This window comes from Dioscorea cayenensis, unplaced genomic scaffold (assembly GCF_009730915.1).
Source record: "Dioscorea cayenensis subsp. rotundata cultivar TDr96_F1 unplaced genomic scaffold, TDr96_F1_v2_PseudoChromosome.rev07_lg8_w22 25.fasta BLBR01001223.1, whole genome shotgun sequence".
Classification (NCBI taxonomy): Eukaryota; Viridiplantae; Streptophyta; class Magnoliopsida; order Dioscoreales; family Dioscoreaceae; genus Dioscorea; species Dioscorea cayenensis.
This window is the reverse complement of record NW_024087614.1, coordinates 6,741-24,114: the sequence shown is the minus strand read 5'-3', so window position 1 is coordinate 24,114 and position 17,374 is coordinate 6,741. Positions and strand designations below refer to the sequence as shown.

General features: G+C 33.3%; 3 protein-coding genes across 4 annotated transcripts; 2 read left to right on the top strand and 1 right to left on the bottom strand.

The window, feature by feature from the left end:
• Nucleotides 1-3,497: 3,497 nt before the first annotated feature.
• Nucleotides 3,498-6,496, top strand: LOC120255877 (protein ENHANCED DOWNY MILDEW 2-like). The gene is made up of 6 exons (XM_039263648.1): nt 3,498-3,559; nt 3,991-4,101; nt 5,017-5,088; nt 5,194-5,312; nt 5,426-5,489; nt 5,580-6,496. The coding sequence occupies exons 2-6, from the start codon at nt 4,033-4,035 to the stop codon at nt 6,087-6,089; spliced, it is 834 nt and encodes a 277-aa protein (XP_039119582.1). The 5' UTR covers nt 3,498-3,559; nt 3,991-4,032; the 3' UTR covers nt 6,090-6,496.
• A 1,003-nt stretch (nt 6,497-7,499) lies between these two features.
• On the top strand, nt 7,500-12,149 carry LOC120255878 (U4/U6.U5 tri-snRNP-associated protein 2-like). 2 transcript variants are annotated; one of them, XM_039263650.1, is made up of 10 exons: nt 7,500-7,759; nt 7,837-8,081; nt 8,480-8,564; nt 8,832-9,017; nt 9,099-9,269; nt 9,359-9,571; nt 10,335-10,506; nt 10,602-10,773; nt 10,864-10,989; nt 11,582-12,149. In XM_039263650.1, exons 1-9 carry the CDS (start codon nt 7,523-7,525, stop codon nt 10,955-10,957), a joined length of 1,575 nt encoding a protein of 524 aa, XP_039119584.1. In that variant the 5' UTR covers nt 7,500-7,522; the 3' UTR covers nt 10,958-10,989; nt 11,582-12,149. The 2 variants fall into 2 exon arrangements, with proteins under 2 accessions (XP_039119584.1, XP_039119583.1); XM_039263649.1 differs by lacking the exon at nt 11,582-12,149 and having other exon boundaries at nt 10,864-11,165.
• Nucleotides 12,150-15,780: 3,631 nt separating this feature from the next.
• Nucleotides 15,781-17,137, bottom strand: LOC120255881 (dormancy-associated protein 2-like). Its single transcript, XM_039263652.1, has 2 exons — nt 16,972-17,137; nt 15,781-16,310 (listed from the first exon to the last, which is right to left on the bottom strand). Exons 1-2 carry the CDS (start codon nt 17,135-17,137, stop codon nt 16,063-16,065), a joined length of 414 nt encoding a protein of 137 aa, XP_039119586.1. The 3' UTR covers nt 15,781-16,062.
• Nucleotides 17,138-17,374: the final 237 nt, after the last annotated feature.

Genomic DNA, 17,374 nt, shown 5'->3' with positions numbered 1-17,374 from the left:
GACATGTTTCTGGCTTTATTTTATCATAAATCTGTCTTTTCTGAGAACTATAGCCAAATAAAGCTCTGGGTGGGTATAATCATTTCTAGCCACTACTATGTTTTTAATTGCAGGTATTTCAATTTGTGCTTCCTTGAGAATATTTATACTTCACCATCCACAATGTGTTGCACAATGGAACTCCCAGAGGAAAAGCTGAAACAGTGTATACCGAGGGAAAAAATTGTGGCTGGGGGAAGCATTCATTATTGCCTGTCCATAGAAGCGTATTAATCGCCTATCTGTGAGCAATCAACGAGAACAAAAGGTTAAAGGTACAATTTGCGATGTGTGCCCGCTGTCCTAAGTCGCATATCACCCGAAAAATGCTTACAAGGTTTTCGTATTATAAGCCCTGAATTTCTTGAATAGAAATTATCAAAAGAAACTTTTGAATGAAATTTCTTGATTTAGTTTTTTAATTATTTTTCTGACTCCCATCCATCCCTACTTTGATATTAGGTATTTTTGAGAATTTAGGATGTGGAAGTTTCAAGGGCTTGAGAGATCTTCTTCTGAGCCATCTTGATTTTACGTCAACACATTTTTTTATTCTTTATGCTTTGTCTATCAATTCCAAGCATCTACTCTTTGCGGTTTCTAGGTTATTTTCTCATTGCAGTTTATCTCTAACCATATTTTGTTTAAATATGTGCAGAAAGCATAAATTGAAGAACCTTCAGACACCAATTAGAAACCATATTGTTTCAGATACTCTCCTGATCGGAAAGATATAAACTTTGTTCTGGTACTGCCAAATTAGCTTCTGCTCAAGAAGAGGCAGTTTCTGAAGAACAGCAAACTGACAGTAATATTGACCAATAAATCAACACACCTCAGATGAAACATTGTCAAACATAGTGCCATGGTTGCTAGAATACGTGCCTCCGCCATTAAGAAAGCAAAGGTTTTTGTGAAAAGTGGATCTGATTTTACTGGGGCATGTATCTATTTTTGGACAACGACAAAGATTTTAATGGAGAGGCCCCAAAGGTACAGTGACCTCTGTTCTTTCAAGGCCATTTTCAGAGAACAAAAGATACCATTGAATGATAATCACAAAGTTGCTGTATTAGCTGCGTCGAGAGAGAAATACTACAAGAGGCTTTTTCAACGAAGGATTCATTTCAGTGGTAGACTGTGAAACTGAAAAGAGGTAAAGAAGAATCACTTCTCTGTGAAATGTGTCATCTGTTTAAAAGCATTGGAATATTTTTTGTCTTGTCCTTAACCAAGATTTAATGTTTTGACTAGTGATGACCAGCAAATCTTTTGGTATTTTTCTTGACATATTAAGCTTGTTTAGACACAATTATGAAGGATCACTTTAGTTTGGGTATATACAATTGCAACCAAGACCAATTATAGAATCTAAGCCATATATAGAGTCAATCATAATCTTGATGATAATACCAGATTTGTTGATAAAACTCAACTCAGAGCCAGGTATATAAACCCATCAGTTTGACTGTTCTGAAACCACCATAGTAGAAACCTTTTTGCATCTCCAGCCTCTATTATTAAATGGTTTGGTGGGTGTTCAACATCCTGTTTACTTCATTTATGCTATTGTTGTACTTATATCATCATTGATCTTTAACTGAAATTTAGAGATGCAGTTGTCTTTGGGATTAGATCACCTGAATAGTCTAAGTAGACATACAACAATCATACAGGCGAAGACTGTTGGACAAGAATTTGCTTGTGGATCCATGTAGGATTTGATGATATATTGCGATTGTGGTTGACAGCAAATTACGGTCTAAAATTTAACAAACAAAATGCTTTTGCCCTCTATTATTAATTGTTTTAATTGAACTTCAAAATCTGCTGGTTATTTCTTCAGTTCATTTAATAACCTGATTTTACTTATATCATCGTGTTTTCCATTTGAAATGCAGACAAGTAGTTGTCTTTGGTGAGATCGGCCACCGATATACCATAATCTCACCGGCCGGCTTGGTGAGACTGGTTTGAGGCATGGTTTGACTTTTACTACTCATGATTGTCTTGTTTGAGCTCTGGGCTCTAAATAATGCTATGTATTTACAAATTTCTTGATAATTATGCAGTGTTTGGTTTAATAAATAAAGCATCTTTAGAGGTTCTGGCGCTGAAGATGTGCGTCAGCAAGCGGACAATACCACTACTACTTATGTCTATAATGAAAGCAGATTGACAAGAGCATCACACTGGCTAAGGTGGAGGTTCTATTGAGGTATGCTGACCCTTCTGAAATTCTGTTACAACCTTAAATCATTTAGCATGTCTCAACATTACAATTTATGCTTCATTGTGTCTGCACCAATGTGTTTAAGTGCTTACCCTTGGCGAAGCTATTTCGCACAGCTTTACTGAAGATAAGGTTGCACCGTGTGAGATGCTGAGGTACGTACAGCTGAACCTGTTGCGTTCTTCAACACGTCCCTGGGCCGAGGCCATGTTGATTAGCTGGTATTTACCCACTGCCTTGGGTATGAAGCGTGATGTGTCTCTGAGTTCAATTTTAGCTATAATGTTTGTGTTCCTTGGGTTAAAAATAAATCAGCCCACCAATCCCACCAATCCCAAAGTGTGAAATGTTTATTGATTTCTTAAGCTAACAAATAATAAGTATTATATCTGTAGGAGGTGAAAAGCCGCAGTTCAGAGCATTCAGTGTTCTGTTATTTTAAATTGTTAATCATCACATTTTATTGTATCTTAATCTGATTTTATGTGTTGCAGCAACAATTTAAAGTTTATCTACCATTCTGTGCCTTCCCATCTTTTTAATTAGTCATTTCACAAAATGCAGAAGAAGCTTAAGGAGTAGCAGTGACCCGGAATAAACAAAATGCTGATTGACTTATTTTTACTGGTGTTACTAATGATTCCATACAAAACTGGTTTTGTTTGCATCTAATGGTTTTTAACCAAACATAACTAAAGTACTATCACTATCGTAGAAAAGATAAAATTCTTATTTCATGAATTCGTAGAAACTTGCAATTTATCTATCTATCTATATATATAGTTATTGTTATGGATTCAACAAACATACTAATAAAATCAGGAATCAAACTAACTAGATAAGGATAATATGAAATGTGCTAGTTCAAGTAAACTAAGAAAATAATGCGCCAACAATTATTTTTCAATATTATTAAATCTGCCTTGCTTTGGGGCTTGGTCAGTGGAGTTTTTGCCTAAGCCAATTGGAAGTTGGATTACTTTGCATCTATATGGCAAATTGACTCATCTAAGCATTCTATATTTACTTTGCAATGCAAGTTGTCAACTATCTGATTAAACAATAGACTAGGAAAAACAAATGGAATCCCATCAAGTTTGAACTTAATTTTTATATTTTCTCTTTTTAATGTTATGCATTTTTATTTCTCTTGATTTAGTGTGTTTTCAAATTTTGGTTTACAACATGTGGTTTGGGTATCCGTTTTAACTTGCTATTCTAATAAATTACATTGCTAACATTCAGATTGTGGAAAAGCTCCAATGGTATGTGCAAGATGGTGACACGGTACGCACATGTAACATTTTATGATACATAGTTTACATCCATAATACTAGGCTCCAATTACATGCTCTGACATGCTAATTCTATGAACTACTGTTGGACTAGCCGTGAACTATGTTCAGTTTAGGCTTTAAGGAGTAAGGTAGTAAAAATGGATATCAACCTACAACCTACAAATTTGAGTCTGCCATCCTTCAAGCTCATGCTTCTGGGTTGAATGTTGACAACATAAAATGCTTGTTGTGCATGCAATATAGCTGAGCACAAATATTAGATGTTTCACTGTTTATGTTTCAGCTTTATGCTTGAAAATCAGCTGAAGTGTCTAAATTAAATAAACCGGTTTATAATTTCTTTCCTTAATGTGGCTATGTGTATATATTTTGTTCTCTTTATTTATGTTCTTCTGACATTTGAACTCTTTTTTCTTTTAGATAGTTGACTTCTGTTGTGGAGCAAATGATTTCAGTAGATTAATGAAAGAAAAGCTTGAGATAGCGGGGAAGAAGGCATCATTCAGAAATTATGATCTGTTGCAACCAAAGGTACCTTCTTCTGCAAGTTTATCTCCTTAATCATCCACCTTGCTACCTTTGACCATGCATTTTGTACATTTTGATGTCAAATTAAGGTTGCAAAGGCAGCTTTAGACCATGTGTAGAGGAAAGCTCTTTGATTTGGTAGATTTAAGTTAAATTATTAGCTTTGACAGTTTTCATGAGTTTCATTTTATTGTAATTTATTGAAGAAGAAACAGGCAGTCCTTTTGCTGTGAGAGGAATGTTCTACAAATACAGCATTTAAGTGTTGAGTTTTCATTAATTTTGGTACATAATACTGGGTAATGTTTGATAGACATGGTTGTTGAATTTTGATTTTTCATGTCCTACATCTTCCAGTACTTTTAGTGTAAATGACATTTCAGGATTCACAAAAACCACTTGAGTTGATGTTGGCATTAAAATAAGAACTACTCAGAAGTGAACAAATATGGTTGAGTCCAGATTGATTGAATACCAGACTTTTGATGGTTTTTGTTTTTGAACATCCCTTTGTTTCTCATGCCATATGCAAATAGTTCCTGTTGATCTTTAAGTTTGGCAATCATTAGATTTGGTCTCTTAACACAATTAATAACATGCTAGTTGCATTCTTGAGGATATTATTATGGTTTTCATAAGTAGATTTCTTAAAACATGTGAGTCTAAAACCTCGCTATTGAAAACTTTCATATCAGTTGTAAATTCTGCAGCCAAATAGTGGTAAACTACCTGAGAGCATAGATATTAATTATCTTCAAGCTCAAATTTAAGCACAGTAATGGCCGTCATATTCTGTTTTCATGCTTGAACTATGGCTTGCATTTTGGCCACACTTGTGAACTAGAGGCGACTTGTTGGCTTATACTAAGCTTTTTTCTTATTGATTTAGCAATGAAGTGTGATTATGTTCTTTGGCAGGATGATTTCAATTTTGAACAGAGGGATTGGATGACAGTGCAGCTAGAAGAATTGCCTGAAGGGCCTAAATTGGTATGAGCCTATAATATTCTAATCAAAGTTGTTTACATTTGTGTCACACCCATTTGATAATGAAGATCTACCCGCACCATGACTTGGAAAAATTATTATGAACAGATCATGGGGCTCAATCCTCCATTTGGAGTCAAAGCATCTCTTGCCAATGCATTCATTGACAAAGCCCTTACGTTCAAGCCGAAACTCCTGATCCTTATTGTTCCCAAGGAGACAACAAGGTTTTTCTCTTAGCACATTCCAATCATAAATTGGCACGAGAGTTCAAGATTTTTCTAGCTCTTGAACAATTATGGTATTGTAACTTACAAGTGTGTTTTTCTGGCACAATCAGGCTGGATAGGAAACATCCACCATATGATCTAATATGGGAAGATGACAAAAAACTTTCAGGAAAGGTAATATATAATGAACCTAATCTTTCATGTAATACTCGCTATTTCACGTGCCTTGATTATGGATTATTAACTTTGTCTTTAACTATGCAGTCATTTTACCTGCCTGGATCCATAGACCTGGAAGACCAACAACTGGAGCAATGGAACTTGAAACCTCCACCACTCTCATTATGGAGCCGTTCTGATTGGACTATGAAACACCAGGAAATAACCATCAGGTACAATCTCATGCCTGTTGATTACAACTCTGCTGCTACTCAAGATGGATGCGGTGCTTCACCATGTGGTTGGAGAAATGTTCAGAAAAAAATTAAGTCTTATAAGAAGAGTGTGAGATTCAAGGATGAAGTGGGTATGTTATCCACGAACAAGTCCTCACATGAGAGCATTTCTCCTTCAATTGCAAGATCTGAAGCATCAGAATTACCCTCAGCGGGAGAAATCAATCGAAGTTCCTCCAAATTACCTACTGAAGGGTATCGGCAGATACTGAGTAGATTATATGGCAGACGAGCCACTGCTGATCCATCACCACTAAATGATCATGTTGGTGGTGAATCTGATATTGCAATGGACAAGGTAGCTAGTCCTCCTTCATAAACAGATTGGTCTGAGAGCTCAAATGTTGTGTACCACCACCACCACCACCACCACCACCACCACCACCACCACCATCATCATCATCATCAATGCAGGTAATTTTGCCATTCTTGGATGATGATAATTATACCAGTTGACACAACTTTACCACCAATGAGCCTCTTTCAGGCATGCAGAGCCTTCCTCGAACTCAGCACGTGGCATTGGACTCATTCTTCTTCTCACCTTTACAGTATCCCGAATTCTAGAATCAGCTTTGTTCCACTTATTTACTGACTAATCATCGCTGTTACTCTTCTAATAGTTGAAACAAAAATCAGAATTCAATTTTGGTTAAATTGATCCTAGTTTTGTTTGTATCATGTCTGTTATAAGAATAGCTTGCAAGTTTCATTTTGTGGTGTTTATCCTTTGTGGGCGTTTTATTTTTATTTATTTTTTGTTAACTTGTTCGCGCTTGATGGTATCATCTTGCCTGTTTATCTGTGATTTATAATGCATCCATTTGATCTTCTGAGTTCACGTAAAATTTATTACAGTGTTTGCGTGGCTGCGTCTGGAATTTAGACAATCAAATCTTATACCTTTTGATTGACTTTTTTTGTATTTTTTTCCCCATTGTTTAAACCACTTATTTTATAATTTTAGTATGTGTGGACCTGGGTTCTCTTGGGTGTTTGAAGATGTTCTAAATAAATTTTCTTGGTATTTTGTGTTTTTCCTTTTTATACAAGGAAAATAAAACAATAGAAATGCACTCTACACACACACACACGAATGAAGTGAATAACTTGAAAAAATAAAAAAAAAACATTTCTTAAAAATAAAACCACATATGATTTTCATTTATTTTTTTAAAGCGAAACACATCCAACTATTTTGGAAACTAAAATTCTGGATACAAAGCGGTGCACCATGGCTGCTGGGTAGACACTGCTGTTGGATAATGGGCTTTATTCTATAATGTTCCAGCCCATAGAGAACATTATAGATCCATGACTGCGTTGTCCCGCACCACGTGCGTATTTGATTCTGGAAATTTAAACAATTAAATCATTTTTAAATACTTTATCTCAAACATTTTTAAATAGTTTATCTCAAATGCATATATATATATATATATATAAAATTATAATATATATATATATATATATATTAATATACCTCCCGACTTTAGTCTCAATGACATCTTCCAAACACCAGCCTGGAACGCATCATCAATACCTAACCGTGTCGGTACACAACCATCTTTGAGATTCGTGCAACGTCTCACGACCGATGATCTGGAGATCGGATGTGCAAATCCCGAGGCGAAGCCCTCGCCATGGAGCCCAAACCCAGACCGTCCGATCATATCTCGAGATCGAGATCCAGATCTATATGGTCTTTATCTCTCTAATTAGGGTTTTTGGTTTCCTTTCCCGCGAATCCTCATGGAGTCCTCTAGAAAACGAAAACCAGAGCTCGACCTCGAGGAAGAAGAAGAAGAAGAAGAAGAAGAAGGAGCGTCCATTCCAGTCCTCGCCCCTTATAGCGACGATGACGAGAATGACAATGGAGTTGCGGAATCGGAGGAGGAGGATGTAGGGTTTCAAAAGCCGGCGGCTCCGCGGCGGCGCCAGGTCGAGGTTCGCCGGGACTGCCCTTACTTGGATACCGTCAACCGGCAGGTAATCTCATCACCAGAATCCACATCCACATCCTGTTTGTTGTTCTTGATGATTGGATCGATTGATTTATGTTGCAGGTCTTGGACTTTGATTTCGAGAAATTTTGCTCGATTTCCTTGTCTAATTTGAATGTCTATGCTTGTTTAGTCTGTGGCAAGTACTACCAAGGTAGAGGTTTGAATTCTCATGCGTATACTCATAGTCTTGAAGCTGGGCACCATGTGTATATCAATCTCCAGACTGAAAAGGTTTATTGCCTTCCTGATGGATATGAGATCAATGACCCTTCTTTAGATGATATTCGGCATGTTTTGAACCCGAGGTTTGTTTGTTCTTCTCTACTTAATCTTTTTTTTTCTTAATTTGGTCCTTGGCTTTGAATTACTTGTGTTTGTTTTTGAATGAATGTTTTTTTTTTTTGAATGAATGTTTGGTCAGTTGGCTGTGAATTGCTTGTGTTTATTTTTTTAAATGAATGCTTGCCTCTAGATGTGTCTAATTGAATTTTGTCTTAGAGGTTGATATAACACGGAAATTCATTAATACTCAAGATTGTTAGATATGTAGAAACAAAATTCTACTGAAAGCTTGTGTCTTGCAGCGTCATGAAGAATATATTTAGAAAATTGCAATTTTTTGCCATTAGGTTTTTCTATTGTTTACTTTGCATTTAGAATTTTTGATCAAGGGACTTCAATTTGTGTGTATTCTGGTTTTCAGGTTTTCTCGAGAACAAGTTCTGCATCTTGATGAAAATAGGCAATGGTCAAGGGCACTGGATGGTTCTAACTATCTTCCTGGAATGGCAAGTCCTTTACTATTGTGTTTGAGCTATTTTTATAAAGTGTAACTCTGTGATATATTGATATAGATCCTAGTTATAGAATGCTCATCATCGGTCAATTTATGTTTGCAAATTTATGTCCTGTGGTACACACTCTTGTAAAAATTACTTATGATATCGTTACTCTCCTATGCTGTTAGCTAAACCTATATGCTAGCCTCATTGAATTTATTGTTGGTCTTTGCAAATATATTCTGGAAAAATTTATGTTGTGGACTTGATTTTCAGGTTGGTCTTAACAACATCAAGGAAACTGATTTTGTGAATGTAACAATTCAATCTTTAATGCGGGTTACGCCTTTAAGGAACTTTTTCCTTGTTCCTGAGAATTATCAGCATTGCAAGTCTCCACTTGTTCATCGTTTTGGAGAGCTTACACGGAAGGTTTGGCATGCCCGAAACTTCAAGGGGCAGGTTGGTTTCTTAGTAATTATCTTCATTGCATCTTGCCCTTTGCTTTGTGCGGAACAGTTCTCAAAACTCATTTATTTGCAGGTGAGCCCCCATGAGTTTTTGCAAGCAGTCATGAAAGCTAGTGATAAAAGGTTCCAAATCGGGGTGCAATCTGATCCGGTTGAATTCATGTCTTGGTTATTGAATACACTGCATATGAACCTTAGACATTCGAAGAAGAAGAACAAGAGCATCATCCATGACTGCTTTCAGGTTCTAAAATTCTTCCTGTTGTGTGTTCTTCCTTGTCCTGTGATGTGATTGCATTGGGTTTGTCAGATGACTTATTGTGTATTATGCAGGGTGAGCTGGAGGTTGTGAAAGAAAGCCATAAGAAACCACTTATTGAGAAGAAAGAAAGCAATGAGGAGCAGAACAAAATGGTCACTGCAGATGATGAGGGTACAAATGGTGTTGTAAAGGAAACATCTACAGTGCCATTTTTAATGCTTGGTCTAGACTTGCCTCCACCCCCTCTTTTTAAAGATGCCATGGAGAAAAATATCATCCCACAGGTTTGCACTGCACACAGCTTACCTGTTGTCTATTCAATGTCTTTGAAACTGTGTTTTTATGTGCCTTGACATATCCAATGCTTAATCTTGTCTTGAGTGTGCTCTAACTTCTGCTTGAAGTTGTTACGGAGAAAATATAATTTCACATGATTGTATTATGCCGATGTTACCTTTCTTTTTCTGAATGTATTACATAGGTCATCTTGCCATAAAATATTATATTTTCTTTGAGTTACAGAATGCATTTTTTTCGGATTTTCAGTTGCTTTTATGCCTGTTGTGAAGAAATTGGTTTGTTAATGTTCACAATAGTATTAAAGACTTTTTTGAATGTGCAAAACGGACTAATATAGTTTGAACAAAATTAGTTGATCTCTTCTGGAGAACCATATGCATTAATGGTAAACATATTTGGTTGGCAATTTACATGATGCTTTTGCACTGGCATATATGCATGTATTTCTTTACTAAATCATACACTGTTCAAACCTATTTGTCCTGGAGAGATATGGCTTCAGCAAGATAATTTCTAACAGCACTATAGGTGTTTATGATCGGTGACAGATGTTGATAGTTTTCATTTGTTTCATCTTTGACCAACCTTTAGTGAAGTAATTGTGAAAGTGATACTTATATTGAAAAGATTGGTGTGTGCTATCTATATTATTGATGATTTGTGGTTAGTGGTGAAATGGCAATCGAACCTAGGGCTAGTTGGGTTCTCCCCAAAATGTGTTTTGATTCCTCTTTGTTTCTCTGGCAGGTTCCTCTTTTTAACATATTGAAGAAATTTGATGGGGAGTCCGTTACTGAAGTTGTACGTCCATGCATAGCAAGAATGAAATACCGTGTTACCAGACTACCAAAGTATCTCATTCTCCACATGCGTAGATTCACAAAAAATAACTTCTTCATAGAAAAGAATCCCACTCTTGGTATATTCCCTAGCAACCATTTATTCAATCATGTCATGCATTACCATCAGTCTTTCTGCAATTTAATTTGATCAAGTGATTTCTACCTATTCCAGTCAATTTTCCTGTGAAGAACCTTGAATTGAAAGATTACATTCCATTACCACCACCAAAGGAGAACATGAAGATGAGGTCAAAGTATGATCTTATTGCAAATATTGTTCATGATGGGAAGCCTGGGGAAGGGGTTTACAGAGCTTTTGTTCAGTGCAAATCGGAAGAGCTATGGTACAAACACTATCGTCATTATCATGATCATTTTATCTAGTATTGTCTTATCCTCTCTCATCTAAACACCAAAAACCTCTACATGAACAGGTACGAGATGCAGGATCTCCATGTGACCGAAACTCTTCCTCAAATGGTTGCTCTTTCAGAGGCTTACATGCAAATTTATGAGCAACATGAGTGATCAGAATGAGCAAAAGTTTAATGTCTGTTTTGGTACTTCTTTCAATTCTCCTGTTTTAAGCATAGGGAAAGTAGATCCAATTAGTGTAAATTATTGGGTTTGGTTTCCTAATGCTAACACAGACAAAATCCCGGCTGCTGTCTATAAATTCCTTAATAGCAGACATTATAATGATGAGAATTGGATTGGGTGGACTAATATTTGGAAGCTTCTTTCTTCTCCAAGAGTCAAAACCTTCATCTGGCTTCTTTGTCATAACAGAATCAAGACTAATGCATTTTTGCATGCCATTAATTTAGGGCCCATTAAGAACTGTGTTTTCTGTGGCCTTCAGGAGGAAACTGCAAAATCCAGATCACTTGGGAAAAAGCTGCTGATCTTTCTGGCACCTCTTTGCTCTGTTTTGATTCTTTTGTTTCTGGCTCTTGGTTGGATTTTTCTTCTAATAATTCTTCCAAATTTAAAGCCTCTATTATTGCTGCTGTTTGTTGGTATATTTGGAAAAGCAGGTGTGACAAGATTTTTAAGGACAAAGATCCTAATTTTGCTGGGATTGCTCAAATTGCTGTGGCTCATGTGAAAGACTACTCAATTGGTTCTAACAGGCTGAGCTTATTTGTGTAGGGATCAATCATAAGACAGCAAACTCAATGCCGGAAGCAAATGCCCTGACTCTTCTAGAGGCGTTTAACTGGATAGAACAAGAACAACTTCGTGGTCCAAGGGTCTTCATCAGTGATCTTATGTTCTGGAGAACTCTTCAGGGATTGCAGACTGAAACCAATTGGCGATTGCTTCAGCTTGCTTCGGAGATTAATCAGGCTATCAACATCATACCCAATTTGCTAATTGATTATATTCCCTGGGATTGGAACAAATTTGCTGCTTTTATAATAGTTTGGAAAAACCCATCAACAGGTTCATCTTTCTTTTTTTCATCTAGGACTGGAAAAAGCCAAACTGGCTTATGCCTGAGTTTTGTATAAAAATTTCTTTTTTGAGGCTTTAGATCTTGATTACTACTGCTATCTGTGTTTTACATTGCTTGCCAAACATTTGTAAAATCAAATTCTCAGGGAGTAAGTATCCTTAACAAGGTAAAAAGAAAGATGGTTTATTGTACCAGTGTTAGATGTACTGTACTGTACTAACTATTTGAAACTTTTAGTTTAATCTTAAGTCATTTATCAAATTGACATGGTTAGGAATTTAATTATTTAATTTTAACAATTTCCTAAGATTACTCTTTCATGCTTATCTTGGGTATTGTTTTTCATGCTTATTTATGGATTAATTACTTCTAAAACGTCTATTTGTTTAAATGTATCCTAGTATTGATCATAAATTATTATCCAACTTGTTTAATATATGTTAAATATGAATATGATCAGCCATGACTTGTTTAAGCTAAGAATTATGATTATTATTATATATAACTATTGAAACTCTCCTTGGAAAAAAAGAAAGAAAGAAATTGTTTTATGGCATGGAAAAGGAGTAGACAAGAAGTAAAGCACAAGGAAGGAAACAAAAAAGCCTGCTATTTCGCACTTAAACTCATGTCATCTTCTTCATTCATGCCCCAATTCTTAAGGTTTGTATCTATGAATATATATATCACCTCTTCATTATAATAATTATTATATCATATATCTATTATTATCTCTCTCTGTCTTCTTCTCCTTCATTCAAACTTTTGACAGTCCATTCAGTTTGATCTCTAATTTGTAATCTTGTACTCATAATATTAATTTAAAAGTGTATGAATTATCTCAAAGCCGTACTTTTTTTTTTTTATTTGGGAGTGTTTTGGTCTAAATTTTAGCTAAAAAAAGAGCATTAATACTTTATTATATAAATGTTAATGATACCAAAGAACTAAATTTGACACCATCAATGGTATAATAGTTTTTTTTTTTTTTTGATAAAGTAAATTTATATTAGTTATACAAGAGAGTCATTCATATGAAGTATAAATCCACCATATAAACATGCAGAGATATATAATATAATATATGACTAATCTAGCTAATACTATTAAAAAAAACCTGCTTTCTTTCCACTCTTTCACATTGTTTCTCCCCCTTTTTTCTCTCTTACACGTTTAGCTTATAATAAATAACACATAAACAATAATTACATGTTTCCTCTCTTAGTATATATATATATATGTGTGTGTGTACATATTAAGTGCCATAAGCCTCTCCTCTTCCTGCCTTTCATATCATCTCTCTCTCTCTCTCCCTGTTTGTCTCTCAAACAGACAAGATGAAGTTACAAGGTTTCTCTTCAAAGAATTCACACTTTTATGAGGTGCTATCTTTCATCCCTTGTGCTGTGTTAGATGAGGATTAATTCAATGCATAAGAGATGTATTATATATGTGTTTTAATATGCTGAAGAACTAATTAATCAGAGCTTGTTGGCGTACATGGGGACAGCCAGGCATTTCTTTTTTAACTTTTAGTCTTTCTTTCCTTGTTACTTGCTACTTCTCTTCTTTATTTCTTCTTAATTTTCAATTTTAATTCTTTCCTTCATGTTTAGTGTTGTAAACTGATCTATAAATTAACCTTCCCTTACAATTCAAAGGCAGATGGAAAGAATTAAACATTGTAATATTACTGTTTAATATTATAGAATAAAAAGCATTTATATTTATATGCATGCACTGAAGTACATATGATCACTAGACAATTCTCATTCATGTTCTCAAATTATTTTTTAGAAAATTTGGTGTGTTTGTGTGTGTTTATATCAATATATATATATGACTGCTATCTCCTTTAGACTGTTTAATTATTTGGTTTGCTGTTGACGAGTACTATCATTTGAGACCATTGATTAATTTTAATTTTTTTAATCATTAATTGTGATATTATATATCTTCAAAATTAATTTTTGTCAAAAGTGTAGACAACCTTTTCACTGCTTTGGAAAGCTAGTTAGATTACTTTAAAATCACAAAAAAGACATTGAAATAAAATCTAGTGTATATATATATATATATATATATGAAGCTTAACATTTATGAATCAAAGTCTGTTTTTGCCATCATTTATGTGTGTATATGTAAAGGGCTGAAGTTACAAAATGCAACAATTATAAAAAAATATTGAAAAAAAATATTATATACATGTTTTCAAAGTATTGACCACATGTATTGGTTTAAATTAAATGGTACATTAGTTTTGAGCTAAAAATAATGCTATTTATTATATTTTATGATATGTTATTGCATTAGTGTGACTGAAGAGGTTGTTCAATTGACTTAATTTTACAAGTTTTCAGAGGTTAGGTGACTAGTAATCTAACTATTCTTTGATAATATTTATTTATTATGATTCATTGTATTCGGAGTTGTTTATTTATTTATTTATTTATTTTTTATCTATCCTTCAAACTATGCGGCTTGCATTGCGCTCAAGAGAGCCTTTGTGGTTGACTTGTTGTTTTCTTTGTTTCCACTTCTCATTCATTCATATATATATATATATATATATATATACATGCAGACTATAATTTTAATGAGCATATATTACGTTGAAATTATTGTAATACTCTTAAAATTGACCAATGTTAACATCATCAATCTTTAAATTTGGATTTTACATCTTAATTTCCTATAAGTTATGTGGTACAAAATTAATATTTTTTAATTTCCAATAATCAGATAAATATAAAAGTTAAGGGAAACAAAATCAGAATAAATGCATTATATAAAAAATATTAACAATTGAATTGAACAAAAATATATCCCAATTGAGAGAAAAATGTATGTGCACAAATGTAAAAACATTTTTGTAATACACATAAATTAACACACATTTATATATGAAAAATTTTATAATTAAAATGTATATATAAATTAAATATCACATCTTATATTATCTATAAAAATAATTTGTATATAAAACTGAATGATCTAATTAAATGTCTAAAACAAAGACATATTAAAATAAAAAGTCACCTTTTTATCATTTGTTCACAATTTGAAAAGATGCAACATACACGACAATAAGCATGCAACAACAATTTGCTCATTAATTACTTTATGGCTAACTTTCATTTTATATGATGAGTGAGCATGATTAATTTAAAAATAATTCATTAATTATTTTTTTTTTTTTGTCATTTTTTTAAAATTAATCATGATATTGTTATAGCTAATGTCCTTTTGGTCATTTTGGCATGTTTCGGCAAAGTTGATCATTAATTATCCCTTATGATATTGTTAATTATATCTAAAATTAGCAAGTATTTTAAACTTGATTTTAATATTTAGTTAGAAGAAATAAAGGAGGAGTAGTTAAAATTAGTTGAAATTTATTGTTCACAATTGTACTTTTATCAAATTAAGAAAAATTATTGAGTACATACTTACGTACATTCCTTCCCTTTTACCTTTTGATATTATCATGATCTCTATGTTACTTGATTAAAATATGGTTAAAAATAAAAATTTTGGAAATTGATTATAAGTTAAAACTAAAAGAAAAAAAATCAATTTAATGTTTAAGAGTTTTAGCTATTAAATAAGTTAATTAATTAATTAATTACTTTGTATAACTTGTATATCAATCAGGCAATTAAGCACAACTTTATCATATATAATTCCATTATTCTAAATTTTAATAATAATTTTATATCATATACAAAATAAGACATTTTAATTTGTTGGTAAAAATCATGAGACCTAATACATGAAATTTAAAATAATAATACTACAATAAAAAATAAATTAAGCAGTGCATGTTTCACGTTAGAGACCAGCGCTAAAATAACATAAACATAATAAACTAAACTACAAATAAACACACACAAAAACAACCAACACAATGATTTTATTCAAGAGTAATAATAATATATAGTAGTAAACCAAAACACTTAAACTCATACAACACACACACTATACCAAAAAACACACATACATACTTCAACCTCATACCTTATTAATCAGGGGTTTTCAAGCATCCTTTTTCATACGCTTCTTATTGTTAATTACTACAAACACAAACACAAACACACATACATACATATATATATATATAGTATATCCAAAACTAGATAATATATATGATTTTGATAATTTATTATTAATCTTTTTATGGGTTGCCAATATAACCACCATATCCTCCGGGATAGCCACCAAAATAACCGGGATAACCGCCGAAAAATTGACGACCGGGAAAGCCTCCATAAAATCCTGTTCCGGGGTAGTATCCTGTTCCGGGGTATCTATTACTCGGAATAAAGCCTCCAATTGTATTACCGCCATTAGTATCACCAATGGAGAATCCGATTTCAGCTGACATTTTCTCTTCAGTTTCTGGTCCTTTGCTGACCTTATTATCTGTGGTGAAGAAGTTTGCATGCATTAGTCATGAGAGCTCTTAATTAATTTGTTCTCATGTAAAGCAATTTTAAGCATGCATGCATGCATGTTTGCTTGGATATATAAACACAATGTATATTACATGTGCATGCAAATGAGCTAGAGAGTGTATTAATATTTTGGTTATGCTTATAAGTAAGCAATATATACCTTCATGATATATATATATATATATATATATATATATTTAATGCTGGTTTGGATGTGTTTTTTATTTCTATAATGTTTGCTTTGAAATATTTAAAGAAGCACACTTAAATGTAGAAGGATGTTTTACATATTAAATTTATAAATTAAAGAGTTTTAATGATTTTGTTATATATAAAGAAGTTTGGTATTTTTCATAAATTACTATAAGACTCTATTTGGATATATATATATATATACTTTATGAAGTGTTTAACTTAATGTACATTCTACAAATAATTCTATATATTGGTTTTTTTTAAAGTATTCCGGCGGCTAAAGTTTGTTTATCTTATAAAAGTATTATTTATAAAAATATATATAAGTACTTCAGAAATGGTTTTTAAAAATACATAAGCTAAACCTTAATTTATGCATAACCTAATTAGAGAGAGAGAGAGAGAGAGAGAGAGAGAGAGAGTTTAGGGTTTACGTGTTTGCTCATTTAGCTCCCTGGATGCATTCACCTCCAGAGAGAAAAGAAGAATGGTTGCTAAGAGAACAGTTGAAACAAGCGCCTTTGAAGAAGCCATAAAGATCAGCAAAGTTATCAATGAAAGAAGAGGATATTTAACACTAATCAGGATGAGATGATCCATTTGTCTCATCCATAACCCTCTATTTATAATAAGGAACAAGTGATCATCTTAGCTAAATATAATTATGATCAACCTTATTGTTTGTTTTCTGTTAGCAACATTTAATTAAGTTTGAAACTTATAGTTTTATCTTCTTGACTTTTCATTGTTTTATTTGTACATTCTATGACTTTATCTAAGCTGTGTTGCATTAGAGTTTACAGACTTAATCTTTCAGGGCAGTGGCACAACTAGAAA

Bases quoted from the DNA above. Each gene is read 5' to 3' on its own strand.
- LOC120255877 (XM_039263648.1), top strand. From the start codon at position 4,033: ATGAAAGAAAAGCTTGAGATAGCGGGGAAGAAGGCATCATTCAGAAAT. The intron at 4,102-5,016 runs GTACCTTCTTCT...GTTCTTTGGCAG, and splicing joins ATGATCTGTTGCAACCAAAG to GATGATTTCAATTTTGAACA. The intron at 5,490-5,579 runs GTAATATATAAT...TTAACTATGCAG, and splicing joins ACAAAAAACTTTCAGGAAAG to TCATTTTACCTGCCTGGATC.
- LOC120255881 (XM_039263652.1), bottom strand. From the start codon at position 17,137: ATGGATCATCTCATCCTGATTAGTGTTAAATATCCTCTTCTTTCATTG. The intron at 16,311-16,971 runs GTAAACCCTAAA...TCTTCACCACAG, and splicing joins GGAGCTAAATGAGCAAACAC to ATAATAAGGTCAGCAAAGGA.
- LOC120255878 (XM_039263650.1), top strand. From the start codon at position 7,523: ATGGAGTCCTCTAGAAAACGAAAACCAGAGCTCGACCTCGAGGAAGAA. The intron at 8,082-8,479 runs GTTTGTTTGTTC...TCTGGTTTTCAG, and splicing joins CGGCATGTTTTGAACCCGAG to GTTTTCTCGAGAACAAGTTC. The intron at 9,572-10,334 runs GTTTGCACTGCA...TTTCTCTGGCAG, and splicing joins AGAAAAATATCATCCCACAG to GTTCCTCTTTTTAACATATT.